Source organism: Odontesthes bonariensis, chromosome 22 (genome assembly GCF_027942865.1).
Source record: "Odontesthes bonariensis isolate fOdoBon6 chromosome 22, fOdoBon6.hap1, whole genome shotgun sequence".
Taxonomy (NCBI): Eukaryota; Metazoa; Chordata; class Actinopteri; order Atheriniformes; family Atherinopsidae; genus Odontesthes; species Odontesthes bonariensis.
The window spans coordinates 24,033,786-24,054,291 of NC_134527.1; the positions used below are offsets into that span (position 1 = coordinate 24,033,786).

General features: G+C 41.1%; 2 protein-coding genes across 4 annotated transcripts; one reads left to right on the forward strand and one right to left on the reverse strand.

Moving 5' to 3' along the window:
- The first annotated feature begins 551 nt into the window (after window positions 1-551).
- hexb (hexosaminidase B (beta polypeptide)) lies at window positions 552-13,951 on the forward strand. Of its 2 annotated transcripts, none has more exons than XM_075456363.1 (14): window positions 552-885; window positions 1,006-1,157; window positions 2,978-3,043; window positions 5,451-5,497; window positions 5,600-5,710; window positions 5,793-5,894; window positions 5,978-6,110; window positions 6,199-6,379; window positions 7,147-7,233; window positions 7,319-7,391; window positions 11,191-11,371; window positions 13,228-13,318; window positions 13,422-13,526; window positions 13,626-13,951. In XM_075456363.1, the coding sequence occupies exons 1-14, from the start codon at window positions 632-634 to the stop codon at window positions 13,687-13,689; spliced, it is 1,647 nt and encodes a 548-aa protein (XP_075312478.1). In that variant the 5' UTR covers window positions 552-631; the 3' UTR covers window positions 13,690-13,951. The 2 variants fall into 2 exon arrangements, with proteins under 2 accessions (XP_075312478.1, XP_075312479.1); XM_075456364.1 differs by lacking the exon at window positions 11,191-11,371 and adding an exon at window positions 8,558-8,732 and having other exon boundaries at window positions 555-885.
- Window positions 12,849-20,305, reverse strand: gfm2 (GTP dependent ribosome recycling factor mitochondrial 2). 2 transcript variants are annotated; one of them, XM_075456362.1, is made up of 20 exons: window positions 20,015-20,305; window positions 19,838-19,922; window positions 19,340-19,385; window positions 19,146-19,243; window positions 18,940-19,065; window positions 18,771-18,859; window positions 18,588-18,676; window positions 18,432-18,492; window positions 17,552-17,737; window positions 17,392-17,472; window positions 17,149-17,297; window positions 16,755-16,895; window positions 16,547-16,646; window positions 16,275-16,461; window positions 16,107-16,183; window positions 15,880-16,018; window positions 15,621-15,791; window positions 14,677-14,792; window positions 14,406-14,588; window positions 12,849-14,305 (listed from the first exon to the last, which is right to left on the reverse strand). In XM_075456362.1, the coding sequence occupies exons 1-20, from the start codon at window positions 20,054-20,056 to the stop codon at window positions 14,177-14,179; spliced, it is 2,295 nt and encodes a 764-aa protein (XP_075312477.1). In that variant the 5' UTR covers window positions 20,057-20,305; the 3' UTR covers window positions 12,849-14,176. The 2 variants fall into 2 exon arrangements, with proteins under 2 accessions (XP_075312477.1, XP_075312476.1); XM_075456361.1 differs by having other exon boundaries at window positions 12,850-14,305; window positions 19,838-19,937.
- Window positions 20,306-20,506: the final 201 nt, after the last annotated feature.

Sequence of the window (20,506 nt, forward strand, 5' to 3'; positions counted from 1 at the left end):
TTTTTTATATTTTAGTCCATTGTAGAGGGTGTAGCAAGAGGAAATGTCTGACCAATAGACGTAATGATGAGAGTTACTTCTATTGGATTCTGACATGCCAATCAACCGTCAGCCCCCCTCCCCCCTGCGCTTTCACAGACTCGTGATTCGTTCATGTGTTTTGAAGGTGTGGTTTTCGAGGGGTGGGCTGAAGGAGAGGCAAGGTTGTGTATTTTCAAAAATATAGCTTGCAGGAACCGTTTTTCCAAGATCTCATACCCCACCTTTAATGCTGTCACACAAAATTAGGACCATGTTTGGGTCAAACATTATATGCAGTTATTTATAGAAAATAATCATCAGATTAATCCACAGTGAATATTTAAGTTTTGCAACAATTAGGCTATGTGAGGTAATTAAAAATAGTTGAAAATCTAAGCAACTACAAGAGTAAGAACCAAGTAGAAAAGGGTAAGTTGGTGCAACTGAAAACACATTATTATATATTTAAAAAAAAAACTGTGATTCCCCTTTAAATATTTGTAGGGCTTCAACTTCCGCATTGAAGTCCCGCCTTCCTGCCTTGTGATAAAAACTGCTCGCTGTCTGCTGCTCACAGGCAGGTCTTGTGACTTTCCTATAAACTGTCAACATGAGCAGATTACTGGAGTTTACCCTCATGCTGCTGGCCCTTGGCTCCTGCCAGGGTCGGAGGCACAACTTCATCGACGAAGAGGTTGAGCCGGTTTTACGGGCGTCAAAATACGGTTCTCTGTGGCCTCTGCCGCAGAAAGTGCAGATCTCAGATGTTCCATTCAAGCTGAGTGGCTCCAGCTTCAAAATCACAGACGCCAAGGACTCGTCGGCTGGTCCGAGCTGCAGCCTCCTGCAGAACGCGTACAGGAGGTGAGAGGAGGACCTGTTTAGTGGTGCTCGTTTTCAGTTTCTCTCTTCTGGTCGTTTGGAGAGAGCGCAGCGTCGTGGTGCATGCAAGGAACAGTTTCACCCCCTCCTGTCTCTTTGTAGGTATTATGAATACATGTTTGGCGGTGCCAAGAAGCAGAAGATGAGCAAAAGTGAACAAACGGCCCCCTCAGACCTGTTGGAGCTAAAGGTGGGGATCACATCGCTTGACTCTGAGTGTGACGGATATCCCAGTGTGACATCTGATGAGTCATGTGAGTTTCTCCACTTCCTCAGTAATATTGCTAAATTCTGTTGCTTCGTTGCAGGCGGTGTTTGCAAATAAGTTTTGCTTTAAAATCACAATATTGTTGCATTTATCTAACTATGAATCTCGGGCTTCTACATAACGTAAGTATAAGTATCATCAGGCATTTTACTGGTTAGATATAACATTCATCTGCTCTCTGGTGATAAAATGCTTAGTGGTTTCACACTGAGATGCAGATGATTTAGATTTTTAAAGGTGCAAACTTCAGTGATTGATACCATTTGTGTTTCGTGAAAAGCAAAGATTATTTGGGAGGTCTACTTTCTCTGTGTAGTAGCTTATTTGTTGACATGAGAGGATGTACCTCTATAAGCATTTTGAAAACCTCATTTAAAAAGTATGGGAAGCATACTTCTGGTTTATGTTAAAGCTGCAGTCGGCAGGTTTTCAAAATTCGAGTCTAAAGTCGGAAAATTCGAACTGATACAACTTTCAGGTCCCTCCCCCAACCTCTAACAAGCTCCGAATCGCCCCCCAAACCCCTCCCCCTCTGTGGACGAGGTTGTGCACGTGAGTTCACACCAGTGTGAGCGCACACAAGTGCACAAGCTGTGATTGACAGGTAGGATTCCTCCACCCTAACTTGATTGGTTAAAAACAGCCGGGAGCGCTCGGTTTTTGCAAGCATGATTACAGGCTTCAGAGGGAGCTACAGAATTTTTCATAAAGAGCCTATTTAATATTCTACTTCCAGAATCCCATGACAGTTCAAGCTAATATGACTAAAAAAAAGTTGCCGACCGCAGCTTTAATGGTGTAACAATGTGTATTTCCTTTGTTTTCAGAGTTGTGTTTTGTTGGTATCTTAGCGGAGGGCTCTTTGACCTGTCAAGATAAGAGTGATCAGTATGGTGGATCAAAAAATAAACAAATGGACAGGGTCAGTTTTTCTTGCTGCCTCTTCTATTAACAATCTCACAGCTTCTTAGATTTAAGTTGAAGTTCCTGAACCCAACATTCAGAATCAGTTTAATCCCACTTCAACCAGCTACAGCACTTAAATCTTAGATGCACTCTGAGCCACCTCTGTTAACTCTCAAATAAACAGTTTATTAACAGCCGCAGAAAATAATTTCTGTGAAAACTGTGACTTAGCCTAGATTAGTCTCTTATTCTTTTAGATAAGAACATTGATAAGATATTTCCTCGAGTTAAAGCGGCGCAATGCAACTTTCAGTAATACAGGGTTTGTTTACCATGCAATACACACCCCAAAGCTGTAGGGGGAGCTCCGTAGAAAATAAGGCGACAGTCTAGCCAGACTGTCGTAAACCCACCAGAGGCAATTTACGGTTTATTTTTCAAGACACTGGCAGAGAGTTGGAGAGCCGTCGACAGCTAATGGAGAGGGGGTGTGTCTTATCAGGCTACCTGGCTCAGCTCAGAGCCCTTTACGACCTGCCGTGAAGCAGTAGTTCTCGGCTCTCGTGTGTCGCGAGACTTCCAGAGGTAAACAAAGCACGCGGCGCCACAGGCAAAGTTGCAAGCGCTGTTTCGGTCTAGGGGCCACCAGATGGAGATGGAAATGTCACCGTTTTCATCAGAACGGGTCAGCCAAGCAATCTGATGATTGCCGAGCAATTTTATGACCATGAAAAAGTTGCATTGTGCCGCTTTAAGACTTTTATGATCCCACCCATGACTGTACAGTGGATTTCCTGGACTGCATAGACCAGGATTAATGCAGACCAAATGTTGACCTGACTGCCCAGCTTAAACAACACTAGAAATGCACATGCAATTTATGTTTGTTTGTGTCTGCAGACGAGCTGTTGGTGAATCAACCGTTTGCTGTCCTAAATGCACCAACGGTTTGGGGAGCCCTGCATGGTAGGATTTTATTTATTCATCTATGTGCCTCTGATGGCGTCATTTTCATTATCAAATGACCAGTACGTCTTTTTTTTTTTTCTAGTGGTTAGTTTTGGTCTTTAAAGTCATAGCAATATTTTAACTGTCATTTACAGTTTTCATGGAGCCCAAGAAAAATGAATAATTCGTGGTCCAGACCTCAAAGATACAAAGATGCATTACAATGATAATGGGACTGAAAAATGACATTGGGCCTCATTCAAGAACATTTTCGTATTTTTATTCTACATTTTTCTCACTTTTTTCGTATGAAAGTCTCGTTCGAACACACCTCGTCAGATTCAACAAACGCTCTTAACTTTGGGAAAAAGTGTGTAAACGCCCTGCCTAAATGATGAATGCCACCCGTGCGTATTTAAGGGGCACGTGCACGAGGATAGTACATTTGCATACTCCACGCCCAGAATTATACCATATAAGGCTGTGCTTCCTCTCTCCTGTGCCAGGAAGTGTTAAGTGTTGAGTCATGAGAATGGCATCAAGGTATAAAAAGAACAACTTTACGGGCTCTGAGATTGAAGTTCTGCTTTCAGAGATCCAAAAAGGAAAATCTGTCATTTTTAGCATGTCAGCAGTGGAAAAACGGGACCTGCCAAAGCAATTAGGAGCGCTGTTAATTCAATGTCACCTGTGGTTCGTAATGTCACCGAAATTAAAAAAAAAAAAAAAAAAAAAAAAAAAAAAAAATGGTTTAATATGAAAGTAGCTTAAAAAAAAATGTCATGATGGCACTTTGGTGGGACGGTCCATGAGGGGGGTCTTCTGGCACCACACCTGCCTGGGCTGGTTCAGGTTGTAGGAGACCCTCGTTCATGGCAATATTGTGCAAATCTGGCATGCCTTCTCTGGGCTATTTGCCCCCGTTGTATCGAGACACACCCACCTGGCCTTCAGCTCAGTGCACTCCACAACAGGTGCACGGGTGTTTTGATGTGTATATGTGTCTCGTGCTCCAATTATGATTAGCAGTCCAGCCAGGGGATGAAAGTCCCTCTTAATTTGTACTTGTTGGACAGCGGTGTATGGGAATTTGATGTACCATGGGTGATAAACTGATGAGAGCTTTGATGACCAAGTGGAGCGCACGACTCACAGAGGACCGGGACACACCCGATCTGCCTCCAGTCTCCCTCTGAAAGGTTCCAGTGGCCAAAAATCCAAGGGTGGTGAGGACCTGGACGTGTGGTGGAATTGGGTTTGATCAGCGTGTTTCTCTGGAGTTGTGGCTCTAGCAAGCTGCATATTTGTAGCAGCACAGTCCTTGGGAATCTTAATCGCGATGTCAGCCATTCGTCTGTCTCTACACGGTCTCTTCCAAGAGCCTGACGCGCTAAGGCATCCAAAAGTAGCAAGACAGCCACTGGTTATGCTTCCCATTGACCTTGTTATATACAGATTCAAATGAACCTTCAATTAGTGCATCATTTAAGTCAAACAGAATAATGTCAGCATCATTATGGGTTATAATGTATATATTTATTTATGTTTGCTTCAAAGTAATTAAATATACAATCCATTAGTCAAGCAAACTTGATTCAAATAACAGCGGACTATTTTACGAAGCTCCTACGACAGCTCTGGATCACTTGTAAATTCTGTTCGTACCTGAAAGAAAATGTAAAATACGAAAAGATTGGTGAATGCGCAAATTCTCTTAAATCACTCGTACGGACGATTTAAGAACAAATCGTCACTTCATTGTCACTTCTAAAAAAGCTAGAAATACTAGATTTTTTTCTTTTATTCTATTATTAAAGTTGTAACTGAACTGTAAGTAGTGGCTTTATTGATTAAGGCACTTTGTGGCTTGGCTTGATATGAATATTGGAATCGGACCAAGAAACTGGCCCCCTCTTTTCACAAAGTCAGACTAGTGTAACAATTATTATCATAAAAATTGAGTCCTATAATTTAAAACTTACTTGAATTCTATATTTGATTTAAAACCCTTCAGAGGCAACACATCAAAAGTTAAAGGTTTTAAAACGTGTTTATTTTAAATACAAATTTAAGCATTTCAGAACTTCTGTTGCCCCAGTCCCAAAGTTTTACAAACAAAAAAAAATCTAAATGTTCATATATTTACAATAAGAAATGTGCTTTATTATTTTACATGTTTCCATAATTTCAATTAAAGGGCTTAAAGATTTAAATTACCTTATTGTGTTTTTATTTAACATTTTAGTTGGCAGAAAAATGGTTTTCTAAACGTGACATCCATTCAGAATTACTACTCAAATTCCCTTCAACATAAGATTACAATTTATCACAACCATATTTTTATTATTCTAAATGAAAAAATAAAAAAACATCAATTAATGTTTTACATTTCCTTTGAATGTTTGTCCTTTAAAATCCTTTTTAGGTCTTGAGACTTTCAGCCAGTTGGTGTATGAGGATGAATATGGAGCTGTAAGTGAAGGACCTATTTACTCTTTCTGCCTCTAATATCATAAAATTAAGATTTCTTTGGTCACGTCTCAACGCTTGCTAATTTTGATTACTTTTTTTTAGAAAAGCATCAATTCAACAGCAATCAGTGACTTCCCAAGGTTTGCACATAGAGGCATCTTGTTGGACACCTCGAGGCATTTCCTTCCCATTAAAGTCATCTTGGCTAATCTGGTATGTAAGACTTTATTGTATTACGTCATTAAGAATTCAACCTACTTTTAAATACTTAAGTTTACTTTGTTCATTCATACAGGAAACAATGGCGATGAACAAATTCAATGTCTTCCACTGGCACATCGTTGACGATCAGTCCTTCCCTTACCTGAGCCAGACGTTCCCACAGATGAGCCAGCAGGTGCGTTTTAGTGTTCAGTCTCAGAAAAAGTCGAGTTTTGTTCCACATTTTGACCTTGTATTTGTCTATCAAAATGTTCACAGGGTGCTTACCACCCCTACACCCACGTATACACACCAGCTGATGTGAAAATGGTGATCCGGTTTGCTCGTTTAAGAGGCATCCGAGTCATCCCGGAGTTTGACACTCCAGGACACACACAGTCTTGGGGTAAAGGTGAGTTCGTCAGGCGTCTGAGTCACTGCCTCATTTTTATTTTTTTGTGTTTTTTCTTTGTATTTACTTGCATCTGTTTCCCATTTAGGTCAGACTGGTCTGCTGACACCCTGTTACTCTGGCTCCAAGCTCTCCGGCACCTTCGGACCTGTGAACCCAATCCTGAACACTACATACGACTTCATGAAACAGTTCTTCAAGGAGATCAGCGACGTGTTCCCTGACGGCTATGTTCACCTGGGAGGTGATGAAGTGGATTTCACATGCTGGTGAGACTATGTGCACACGATGTCGGTTACTTCAAGCGATACTCCGGAGTAGATTCAACCTGGGGTCATTTGAACCGTGATATCCAGCCAAGTAGCCCACCCGAAGTTTTTCCGATATTGGCTGAACATCAGCTGAGTTACTGAGTTATCCCGAATAGCTTAGTACAAGGGTTAATGGATCCTGGCAGTATCTCCAAAATTACCACACTAAAATCACATGCCATGACACCAAACTTCTACAGTAGTACAAATATGGTCTGTACTCACAAAGCGATGCATTTGGAAGTTTGAAAATAGTCCAGGAGTTTATTATTATCAACACAAGCCTAATAGCTTCTCTGCAGCTAAAGCTGCGTCGACGTCATTTCTGGGAGCTGGGAGCTTCGAAGTAAGATGAGGGTTGATCTACTACTGAGAAGCTATTAGGCTTGTGTTGATAATAATAAACTCCTGGACTATTTTCAAACTTCCAAATGCATCGTTTTGTGAGGACAGACCATATTTGTAGTACTGTAGAAGTTTGGTGTCATGGCATGTGATTTTAGTGTGGTAATTTTGGAGATACTGCCAGGATCCATTAACCCTTGTACGAAGCTATTAACTCAGTAACTCAGCTGATGTTCAGCCAAGATCGAAAAAACTGCGGGTGGGCTACTTGGCTGGATGTCACGGTTCAAATGACCCCAGGTTGAATCTACTCCGGAGTATCGCTTTCAGTTCAACTTTTAAAGATAAGGCGGATGTCAGATGCTGTTTTTCTCCTGCAGGAAGTCCAACCCGGACATTCAGAAGTTCATGGATCAGCAAGGCTTTGGAAAGAACTACAGCAAACTGGAGTCCTTCTACATCCAAAGGTGTGTTTCTTATTTAAGTTCTGTTCTTTATCTAAATATGAAATGATTTTTATACTTTTTTCCCCTCCCTATTTTGCTCTGATAGACTCTTGGATATTGTCACCACTACTAAGAAGGGCTACATTATCTGGCAAGAGGTCTTCGACAATGGTGTTAAGGTAGGATTTTAACATGCTGAGACTGAAATATTATATAATGTCGCAACACATAAAGCTAAAAGTTTTATTTTGTAATTCTATATTATTAAAGGAATAGTTTGAGAAGGACCATAATTCTTAAAGCTTGTCTGTTTTCATCCCAAACAAATAAAGAAATAACATTATGGTCTCTACAGCTGGCATTTAATCCCTGGAAAACCACAATTTTTTTTTCTTTTTGCATCCTGGTTTTTACTCTTAGAATTAAAAAGGCTTTTTGTCAAAGACATGGCCGAGAGGTTTCAGATACAGTTTGGTCTGGAAATATCTGGGTATGTACAGAATTGTTCTGTGTTGCTTGCAAGCAGCATATTCAAGGTAGTTACATAATGAATATGGGTTTAAAGTGTATACTCTCAGCTGTAATTTGAAAGAATTTACATCCAAACTAGAAGAAAGACAATTGACTAAAGAGCAGTTAAATGGATTGTTGCTGGTGACTCTTTTGTCATGTCTTCTTAGATAAAGTTGGTTAAATTCATAGTGTTCTATCTAGGTTTGGAAGGTTTTGGAATGCAAGTGAAACAGGCCATTCTTGGGATGTAAAATGTGATTTTAAAAAAAAAAAAAAAAAAAAAAAAAAAAAAGCAACAATTTGGTTCAACGACATCAAAAGGCCTAAATGTTGATGGAAGACAGTTTTGGTAGACGATGGAAAGATCCTTTCCACGGTAAAGGAAAATCCCTCTGCAACATTCAGTCAATTGAAGAAACTCTTCAGGAAGAATACGTGTCATTTGAGAACATTTCAGAGCAAATATGACGTATTTTAAACCAAGATACTTCATATTTGCCATCCGTGAGATACTACTATTAAAAAAGGCCAAATTAGACGCAAAACATTTTAAAAAGCCAGAGCAGTTGTGTGAATTTTGTTCTTTGGACAGACCAAACTACGTTATTATCCTCAAATTAAAGCTGATATTCCAGTCTTTACTTTAAGCTCATATTCTTTCATATAAGTGTAACTTGAATATGTTTTGGTAGCTTTGTATGCAGCACACAGACTCAGGATGCATTGATCTTCTCACCCAGCTATGTCTATGTCAAACTATTCCTTTAGCCAGTATGAGTGTTGATTGCCGTATCTAAACTAAGAAAAGGAGCTTGGCTTCTAACAATTGCAGCTAAAGCCAGACACTGTAGTACATGTGTGGATCGGCAGTGGGAGTAATAACGAGATGAACAAGGTGACAGCAGCAGGATACACCACCATCCTCTCAGCCCCATGGTATCTAGATTACATTAGCTACGCACAGGACTGGCAGAAGTACTACAAAGTCGAGCCACTCAACTTCAACGGTCAGTTTTTACAATAATGATGTCTCATCTTGAATCAATTAATTTGATGGAAAGAAGAATCTGATTTTTTTTTTTTTTCTTTTTTTTTTCCATTAAATGTCTTTATTCAATGGGCTTACATTTAGAACTGCACAGATGTGACACTGAGAGACAGACTGACATTAAATGCACATGGGGCAGCGTGGTTGGTGGTTTCAGATGTTTTTCATGTAATGGGTTGATGCATTTCTTCACTATGGAGGACCAATCCTGAGCTTTTTGAACCAAATGCTCAAATGAAACGAGGAATAGATATTGGGGAGAAATCTCCAGGGGCCTCATGTACATAGACTTGCGTGGATTTCCTACTGAAACATGGAGTACGCTCAAACCCAAATGCCCTACAACGTACAAAAATTTCCGGATGTATGAATCTGTGCGCACACATCAATCCAAGCACATTTCCTTTGTACATCCCAATCAACGTTGAATTGAGCGCACATGTCGGAGCACCCGACTCCTCCCTGTCCACGCCCCTACTTAAATATGCAAATCATATTTAAATTAGCCCTGCACCTGCGATTCCCCTCTCTGTACAATCAGAAAATAAAGGAAAAAGAAGAACTTCACGGAAAGCGAGATGTCGGTGCCACTTTCTGAAGTGGAGGCCCGCAAAAATGTGTTCTTTGGCACGTTGTCCTCTAAGAGGAGTGGGTGGGAGAGCCTGTGCGAGGCTGTTATGTTGTGGGGTCTGAGAAGCCACACAAGCAGAGGTGAAGAAGAAGTGATCTGACATTAAGGTGGATGTGAAGCGGAGACTGGCTGCCCACCGCCGCAGAGTGGCCAAAACAGGCGGGTGGGGTTGGTGCAACTATGGGTGACACTGCTCTCTCTGGGGTGGTGGGAGCACATTGGGGGTACTCTGATTACCCCCAAGGTAAATACCCATGTTTTTGTGTAACTCACAACAACGTGTTCATACAGTAACGTGCAGAAGTGCGCCGGGGAAAAGGTGAGGCTGATTAAGACATTTCATACTTTACGCACAGGGTTATTAACATTTGCCCACAGAGACAATCAGGGGCTTGTTAGAAAGATCTTACGCTGAAGTTTAACCAGCAAGAAACTAACTTTAACCACCGACTATGATGTTGTGAAGACGGGATAGAAATTGGGGGCGCACATACTCAATGCACGTCACGGGGAATAATATTAGGACAATTACACAATAAAGTTACTCACCAAGAAGCCAACCATCACGCACAGTGCCACCTTGTAGTCTGTTCCCAACGATGCTGTTACTCAGAATGTATGAATCGTGCGTTGAACCAGGGCACCTCGCCACAATGTTGGTTAATTGCATTTACTCATCACATATGATCTGTACATCGATCAAATGAAAATGTTTCCTGTTAACATACAAATTCATCACGTGATGGTGCTTTTAGCAATGTGTGTGCAGTCGATAGCTCTGATTACAAAACCGGCTCTCGCTTCAAATTGAGCTTTAATGTTGGCCTATTCAACTTCATTGTGGGAATTTGATATACGTGGCTGAGATGCGGATAATTCTGTCCCACAACGGCTGGCATGGCTCGGCTCAGGGTAGACTGGAACAGTCCCATTCGGTTGGCCAGCTCCCTCTGGAATGCCCCGGTTGCTCGGAGCCCCAGTGTGCACATCACCTGTGAGCACCGGCAGCGCACGGCTCCTCGCTGTGTTGTGCTCCAACGCCGGCCGCAGCTCTGCGCACAGTTCCAGGAGGATTTTCCTCAAAATAGCTGATGAGCCAGTCGCCATCAGCAAATCCTCTCTGTCTGGTGAACACACGCTCTCTTCGAATTTACACCATTTGCAAAGTCTTCCAGTAGTGCTAAAGCAGCCATTGTTTTTAATGGTATGCATTGCACCACTTTGCAATTACACGAGTGGATATAAAAGCATGCGGAGACACATGGGTGTGTTAATTGTTTATCAGTATTAATTGTTCATGTATCTAAAATGTGCACATCACTGTCTGAGGACTAATTGTTTTCACATTTATTTATTATAACCGTTTCCCAACATCACCTTAGGTGTCGCCAAAGAATCAACAGCTGTAGAAAAGTGCGTACGCCAGCCCTGAAGTTGGCGTGAGGCACCGCACATTTCCACGGTCATTTCGCTCTTGATACATCTGATCGTTGACGTGAAAAGGTGCGTACGCCACTATTTTGTGCGTACGCACCCTTTGTACATGAGGCCCCTGGTCAATGTTAGGTGGGAAAGATTCAGTTTGGTCCTCCATAAAGCTCAACCAAAACGCAAGTTGGTCTCAGTCTTTGATTTAAAGACACCTCTTTAAAATATCACCATGTGAATGATGCAGAATAAGCATGAGCACATGGAAAAACAAAAGACTCTCACATTTCCACCTATGTTCCTCCTCTTTGTCTTTCCTTTTATCTTTCTGAAACCTTGACGTATGTGTGCTATTTAGCTGAAACCCGACACACTTATCCACGTTTGGAAAGGAAACCAGCAGCAATACCAGAACGAGATGGCAAATATTACAACTGCAGGGTACCAGACCCTGCTGTCCTCTCCCTGGTACCTGAACCGTATCTCCTATGGGCAGGACTGGCGGGGCTTTTACAAGGCCGACCCACAAGATTTTAAGGGTTTGTTGTCAGCTGGATTGACTTTCTTTTTCTTTTTTTTTTTTTCTTTTTTTCTTTTATTGCTTCTGTGCCATTCACTATTCACATTCCAATGTTGTTCTTTTGTCTCACTTATACACTTAAACAGTCCTGGTCAAAATTAAAAGAACAGAATTTTGGGCATTTTTAATCGTAAATTGAAGTGACCCAATTTTGTATAATCAGAATACTTCAAAGAGATCAGCGAAGTTGTTAAACAAAAGTTTAAAAAAAACGGTGCCTTTATAGCACACTGGTGGTGTGCTCCCAGATGTAGCCAGGCTCAACAGGATAATAGAATGTTTTTTTTTTTGTTGTTTTTTTTTTTAAATCAGTGTTTCCAGTTTCTTTACGCTAGTGTGTAGACAAGAGTATCACACCTGCTGTTAACATTTCCAAACACTAAAAGCCAGTCCCACAGATGTTGAAATCCTTGTTTCAGCAGACTGTAAAGTAATCAAGAAGTTTCACAGTCAGCATAAAGTATTGTGGAAAGTCTAAGAGGGGGAAAAGTCCACTATAACTTTTTAAAGAGATAAGGCTGAGCTGGAGCAGTCTGGACTGGTGGCTTCAGCCCATATCATACTCTGTTCACACCACACTAAAAGCAGTCCCAGTGTTTACAGAAAGTTCCACAGGTAAGCTACAAACTCTCTTCGATATTGACCTGTGGAAACCAAAGTAGAGCTTGTTTGGAATACAGAGCAACAGTTTGTTTATTAAAGCGGCAGTCGGCAACTTTTTTTTTAGTCATATTAGCTTGAACTGTCATGGGATTCTGGAAGTAGAATATTAAATAGGCTGTCTAGAAAAAATAACGAAATCTGTAACTCCCTCTGAAGCCTGTAATCGTGCTTGCAAAAACCGAGCGCTCCCGGCTGTTTTTAACCAATCAAGTTAGGGTGGAGGAATCCTACCTGTCAATCACAGCTTGTGCACACGCTGCTGAGCGTGAGTCTGCCCCAGCTTGTGTGCGCTCACACTGGTGTGAACTCACGTGCACAACCTCGTCCACAGAGGGGGAGGGGTTTGGGGGGCGATTCGGAGCTTGGTAGAGGTTGGGGGAGGGACCTGAAAGTTGTATCAGTTCGAATTTTCCGACTTTAGACTCGTAATTTTGAAAACTTGCCGACTGCAGCTTTAACAGCAAAATGAAACCCATGAGAAAAAGTACAGCCTGCCTACAGTGAACTTGTTGGGAGTTTCTGCCATGTTGTGGGGCTGCTTTGCTGCCTCTGGAGGCTCTAAAACTATCCTATGAATGAAGAATTCTAGAGGCCTTGTCATTTCAGCAGAACAACAGCACAAAAGAATGATTAAAAAGAGAAATATCATAACTAATATCGATTGAAAATACTGGGTGAGATATGCAATCTGCCATTACAAACTTAAAAAAGCATGAACTTTAAGCATGGAGTAGTAGTAGAAACTACAGGTTTAAAAAAATATGGCAAAAAGTAACATTCAGAGGCTGCAGCAATGGGTGCCAATTTTAAAGTATTTTCCCCTTCTGCTCAATATTTTGATTATAAACAATTGTTCATTTGCATTTCTGGGGATATTCAGTAACATGTACTTGAAATTCAGGGGTGCCAAAAATTCTGACCAGAACTGTGTGATTGTTTCATTCTGTTGTCGCCTGGCTCAGACTGTGCTCGACTCTTTAAACAGATCTCGCATGTCATGGAGTTGTCGCTCCTGTGCAAGTCTGTGTAAGCCTGTTGAATGAAGAGATCGTAGATCATAATTCAGTTTAATGTTAAACTTCCTTTATTACCACTCTTCTCCTGTGAAAGCTGAACTTACCCAACCTCATCACGTACTACATTTTAAAACAGGAACTGAGCAACAGAAGAAGCTTGTGATTGGTGGAGAAGCTTGTTTGTGGGGAGAGTACGTAGACGCTACTAACTTGACACCCAGACTGTGGTAAGGCTCATGTGATCAAATAAAATAAAAATCAAAGTATTTTTAACAGGAACACTTTCCACGACAATAGACTGATCTTATTATGTCCTACCCTCACTCGAAGGCCTCGTGCGAGTGCCGTGGCAGAGCGGCTGTGGAGTGCGAAAGATGTGACCGACGTTGATGACGCATTCAGCAGACTGTCAGTCCACCGCTGTCGTATGGTAGAGTAAGTATTGAGTTTCCAAATGCTATATTCCTGTTAAGAATGTTACTAATTTAATATAATAAATAGTGTGTGATAACATGATTTTTTTTCCTTCATAAGGCGTGGGATACCAGCTGAGCCACTGTTTTCCAGCTACTGCCCGCGTGAGTACAAAGGGATTTGAAAACCACTGAAAGGGCTGGCCTTGGAACAGAAGGGAAGCGGATACACACTCAATCAAATCCATTCTTGGATTTTAACAAAGAAATCAAATGCTGTACTGACATTTTAGAGCCAACTCTTTCCCATTACATGCCAGTTTTTGATTTCTGCAATTGCACTGGTTTTATATGAATGTTTCTGTAATTGTCAATAAAATGTTGACAACCAAACTCCTTCTGTATCATTGAAAAAAGATATATTAAATTACCACAAGTGTAAATTTATTGGCTGCACATTTATTTTGCATTCCTCTAAGTATATGGTACAGTATTTGTATTGTCATCTTTATTACCTCACTTTAAATATTACCTCACTTTAAATAGTACACCCCCCCCCCCCACAGACTACATAATAATAGTCCAGTAGAAACAATGAGTCCCGTAAACGTCTAGTCTCGTTTCAGAAGGATTTTTTTTGTTGTTGTTGTTGTTTTTTTTGTCCCATAGGGATCACAGCAGACCAGACATTCTTTTTAGAAGTGTGTTCTGGTCCTGAGGGTTCATGGCTTCGTAGGCATCCAGCTCCAGTGAGAACGTGGCGTTGCCCGACGTCACAGTTCGCAGGACTGTGGAATAGCCCTTTATATGTGTGAAAAGATTTGAGAAGTAAATCATTTTGGGGGTGGCAAATTAAACCAAAGGACAACAGATTACATTTTAGCATTAAGCGTTGTCTCACCATCATCTCTGCCAGGGGTACGGTTGCCAGAAGCACTTTGTTGTCATGACGACTCTGGATGTCTCTGACTGTTCCCCGTCTTTGGGCTAAGTCCCCCAGCACAGAGCTGAGGTACTCCTCTCCAACAGTCACTTCCAGTGACATGACGGGCTCCAGGACCTGGCCCCCTGCGAGCTTCAGTGCCTGCACCCCAAAAAAAAGCAAAACTCTGGCTCTTCTACCGACCGTACTGCAGTTAACGGTTACTACATGAGAACCAGTCATGCTTTACCTTTGCCATACAGCGAGACACGCAGGCAGACACCATGGCAGGAGACGTCCCAGGTTCTATGGAAACTCTTTGGATCAGTGTAGCTACATTCTGTACAGGGTAACCCAGCAGTGGACCTGAAAGTGGAAGAAATAATGTGAGCATCACATTTATTCCTAACCAATAGGGTATGAGAGTCCAACAAGGAAAAGAGGTTTTCTCTCACGATACCAGCATTTGTAAAAGTACCGGAAAATCTATTTCCTTACTTAGCTTTAAAACTGAACAATATTTAAACGATAACAATGAAATTGTTATAATTTAAGGCTTTTTGATTTCAGTGCTGCATGGTTCATGATATTGATCAAACGGGGCTAACAGGGCATCTGGTGTCATGAGAGCATAAATAATATCTTCCTTTTCCTCTGCTCAATAAAAAACTATATGTTTTTAGAATTGCCGCTTTTGAGTAATGTTCAATCCCAATCTCTCTTTCTGATCATCGTGATGTCGAACAAGGGCTGCCTGCTGACATTCATGAATATAAATAGTGTATTGGTTGGCCCCTCAAGTTTATGGAAAGTATACAAACATCACAATATGTTACCTGAAACGACACGCAAGTGACAGAATCAACTGAATGAAATTAGTGGCCCGTTGAGACAGGAGGCTGAATTCCCTGCATTATCCATAACTTTGAGCAGAACTGCTATGTGAACCCTGCTCAACACGATCACTTTCTCACTGTTCAAAACCAAACTGAAAGAATATCTTCTCCACCATTTCCTCTTAGGGAAGTTATGTGTATCTGTGACATTTATAAAGTATACACTTTGTTCTCAAGTCATTTTATTAAGACTTAACTGATGAAATACATATTCATAAAGAAGATCAGATGACCTCTGGCGTGTTAAAAAAAATAACAAATCTGAAGATGAAGATAGAATTGGTTAAGTCAGGATTACCTTGAAGATATGAGCTGTTTACTCCGTTCTCCATTGCTGCTTTTAACTCTGGTGACAGCGGCCCTAATTCTTCCGTGAAAGCTAATTCACATGACACATTGTCCACAGGTGTGACGGTCAGTTGTACTGTCGCCACATGTCTTCTCTCCCCTACTGTCCGGTCCAATGTATCTATATTGGCACAAGCGAGTTCATGTAGGAGTAGCTAAAAAGAATTATACCGCTACTGAAATGTACCAACTTATTGTTGTTTTTTTACCTGTCGTTGCGACTTCATTGAGAATCGTCTCTCTGTAGGCTACCTGCAGCGGTCCGAGGTGAGTCTCGATGCCGTACTCTCTTCTGATACGATCATGTAGGATTTCAATGTGCAACTCTCCCATGCCACATAGAATGGTCTGATGATAGAGAGGGAAGGAGTTAGGTGACCCTTTAGTGGCAGAAGCTCTGACAAAACTAAGCCCTGGCTACCAAGGACAGTATTACCTGACCAGAATCAGGGTCCACTTTCACTTTCAGACTGGGGTCTTCTCTCTGGAGGCAGTTCAGTGCATTCTCAAGATCTTTTAGGAAAAAAAAAGAATGTAAATATGTGAAGACTACAATGTTGGTGGAGCGCATCTAAACATTACATGTGGAACTATAATCACTGACCTGCCTGTTTGGCCATTGTGGGTGGTTCTATAGTGCAGAAGAAGACGGGGTCAGGGACTTCCACACCGGAGAGGATGATGCTGGCGTTTTCTCCCCGTTTGTTCTCTGTCCCGCTGTCATTTTGGGCTCGGCGAGCTGCAGCAGCTGCTGAGGCCTTGGATGACACGATGGTGTCTCCTGTGACTGTCTGATGTGAAAGCAGAAAACATGAAGAACCTTCTGAGGGGGGGAAATGCTCGAAGGAGGTCCATAATACGAGGTGTTCACTCTACCTGCTTCAGTCCTACAGTAAGTGCAATGTTTCCTGCAGTCATTGAGGGGATTTCTACATGCTGATCAGCAAACGGCACCAACAGCCTGCTCATCCTTTCACTGGAAACAAAAGGTTTTTGACAGTCTGTATTAAAACAAAATACTTTGTAACAGTGCAGCTGCTGTGAGGCTAATCTGGCATAGATATCCGGAAAAGAAAACACATACATGCTGTTCCTGTTTATGTTGTGGACGGCTGTCTGTGGTTTTAGAGTACCAGAGTAGATCCTAAGGAACACCAGAGGTCCACGTTGCTTGTCATGGAGAACCTTGAACGCCAGTGCACATAAGTCGTCTTTGTACCACCGCCTGTGGGATTATGAATGATGAACAGGGTTTAGACTGTTGTGTAGTGAGCCATTTTGTGGGCTTTTGATGGCATTTTTAATGGCCTCTTCAACATAACAAATTCATGTATACTGCTGTACATTTGCAGGGATCACACAGAGTGGTGGTATATCCCACGAGTTTAGGGGGAGCAAAAGAGCAAACAAATTGCCAAATCCTCTAGTGTTACTTTTAAACATCTCTGAGTTACTAAGAGGTTAAAGAGTTAACTCACACCAGGTCATGTTGTCGTTCATTGGGAGCAGGCAGGTACGCAGTGATGGCATCTAAAAGAGGCTGCACACCTTTGTTTCTCAAAGAGCTCCCGCAGAGCACTGGGACGCCTTTACGGGCCAGAGTCACTCGCCGCACAGCCTCTTGAAGCTGGAAACGCAGCAAACTTTGTTCAGGTGGTGTTCTCAAGCAACAGTGCTGCTTTAAAGACTTAAACTGTAGTACGCTGTAATGGCTGACTCACTTTGATGGAAGGAACGCCATTGAAATTATCACTAAATTTGGAGAGCAGCAGTTCAGCAAACTCATCGTCCAGATCAGCAACCTGAGATTTAGAACAGAATTACAACGTGAGCATTTTGTTGTTTATAATTCGTTGTAGCTGTAAATGTTCGGACGTGCACCTGCTCAAGTAGAGCTGTCCTGGCCTCACTGGCTGCCTCCAGGAGTTCTGCATCATCACACAAGTCAAGAGCTTTCATTTCAAATGCTCGACCGTCATCTCCTGTAGATTTCCGCTTCCATATCAGCTTCTGGTTGGTTAACAAGTCAACCACACCTGTGAAGTTCTTACCACTGCCCACAGGAATCTGTGAAGGGGGATTCAGTTAAAATACAGGGTCACATGCTCTCATAGGGTGTTTTAAATGCAATTTTTTTGTTTATTTTATTCTTCAAAAACAGTTATTACAAATATTCCGACGATGTATTGTGGGTAATGTGGGCTGCAGATTTTCACACTGTTATAAAACCGCTTTCTTATTCCACTTGAAGACAATATCATGGTTCTGCTGCACTTATTTTAATTTCTATTTCAAGTGTTCCTCATCAGTCAGTCAACTTGGTCCAGAAATGTTTGGATTCTGACAGTTTTTGATATTTCAACTACCTGCCAAAATATTTTCAGTTTCCAAGTGGTTAATGAATATCTACCTAAAGTTCAGACTCGTGGCTTCAATTTAATGGTATTCACATCTGAATAGGATAGAAAAGTTTAGGAACAGCTAAAATGTAAAACCCTGTACGTGCATACACCACATGGCGTTTGACACTTTTAATTCCTAAACCCCATCTCCAGTTTGGATGTCAGAACATCAAACTTTAAATTCAAGCTGAGTCTTAACTTTAAGATCAGTGTCCAAGTATTTCTGAGCCTAAAGCATTGATTAGTTAACTATTCATACTTTGTTTTATGTACCTGTATTCTTGTCCACCGTTTTGATGCATTGAATAAAGTCTTTATAAAGTAGGATGTTTAACGTGATGTGTTTTCTGAAGGCATACCTGTAGGAGGACTGGATTAGCTTTCAACTTCTGTCTTATGCTCTCAAGGGAAAAATTTAGGCTGTGGAAAGAATAACAGTTTCCCGCTTGATTTTGGGAAATAAAGGTAAAACAAAACTTGTTTTGTTGTGTAAAGTCTGGTGTTAAGTCACTCACTCAGCTGCAGGTTTATCCATCTTATTCAGGAAGCAAACACACGGGACGTGGTGCTTCTCTGCTTGTCTCCACACAGTCAGAGTCTGAGCCTGTGGGTGTTTTACGGATGACAGAAGCAACCCATTACATGATGAAACAGATTTTCTGATGGAAAAGAAAACAGTGAAAAACCAGTGCGGTTACCTCAACACCAGCAGATGCGTCAAACACAGCGACAGCCCCATCAAGAACACGAAGCGCCCGCTCCACCTCCAGAGTGAAGTCAACATGTCCTGCAGTTACACGTACATCTCAGTGGCTGCTTCTTCTCATTTCCACTGGAATGGTTTAGACTTTGACTGATTTTTTTTACCTGGGGTGTCTATAAGATTTATGCGATGACTTTTCCAATCAAAGGTGACAGCTGCTGATTGTATGGTGATGCCGCGCTCCCTCTCTTGAGCCATAAAATCTGTGACTGTATCTCCGTCGTCTACGTCTAGTAGCAGCAGTGACAGAAATAAATTGTTAAGCACAAGCAAACAGAGATTAATTTCCTCCTGTTGTTTTCCCACAAACCTCCTAATGATCTTGTATAGCCAGAGTAGTAAAGCATCCTCTCTGTGGTGGTTGTTTTCCCTGCATCAATGTGGGCCATAATGCCAATGTTTCGAATCCTGCAGATACAGATACAGAAACGGTTAACATGGATCCTACAATACACCTGCATCTATGGAGCATTCATGACTTGGCAGCAGAAAGCAGTTACTTACTTGGATATATCAGGGCTGACCACAGCCCGCAGTGACTTGACTTCATCTGTGACAGTGAGCATGAGGTAGAATTATTATGATTTGACTAAATCCAAGTTATCCGACATCGTACTTGTTAAAGAACTTGTCATTTAGTCTGCATAATTGAATAAATAATAACTTTACATTTGAAACACCAACTAAAGTGAGGCAAACATCTCAAAGAGAAGTAAATGAAAATGTAAAATTCCATTATAGAGAACAGCAGTTGACTAAACAAAACCATTTAAGATCAATTCTGGGGCTTCTAATCACACCATAAACTATGCCTTTCAGCACTATGTGTACTTCTAGTCTCTCATATGATATGAAATAAGTCTCACCATCTCATAAGAGGTTAGAAAAAAGTGTACATTTAGTCATATCTACCAGGGAAGACTGCTTTATTTTAAACAATCATTTGATAATAAATTTAAAAAAGTAAGTATTCCAAAGGATCTAGTAATGAAAACGACATACCTAGAAGAAAGCTGTAATGTCTCCTTCCATGACAGCTTATTCTACATCTACAGATCTGATGCCCTGCAGCTAATAAATACGCCCCCTGTGATCCAAAACACTGTGATGAAATTAAAAGAATCAATGTCAACACATCAGTTAAAAACTTTAAAAGACATTTAAAAAATCAGATCTTACCCTAACCATCCTGCTAAACGTCTGCAAAGCTCTGGTAGGCATCTCTACAGTCTATTTGTCATGAAAGCTTCTTTCTCAGTCTCAACGCATGACATGATGTGAGCGTAAAATAGAGGTGGACAACCAGAGCAATGTCCTTTCATTACAGAAACACTATAACATTCAGAGAAATTAAAACCGTGAGATTGTTCCTATAACCAATAGATTGATACTGACTTTATTAAAAACTGGAGGCATAAAATACCCTTGAAGGCATGAACATTTTTGTAACTGTCAGGATTCACGCCTTAAATCACATCCTCAAAATATATCCTCTGGACACATAGGAGTTCATGACATATAGTTCCGCATATGAAAGAATCTTTGCTCCATTAATATTAGCGAGCTTGAAAAGTTGAATACACTTATTTTAACAAATAGTGATTTTTAGTGAAGCATTCTTTCATTAAAAACTAGAATTTTACAATTGTAACAAAAAATTCACGATATACT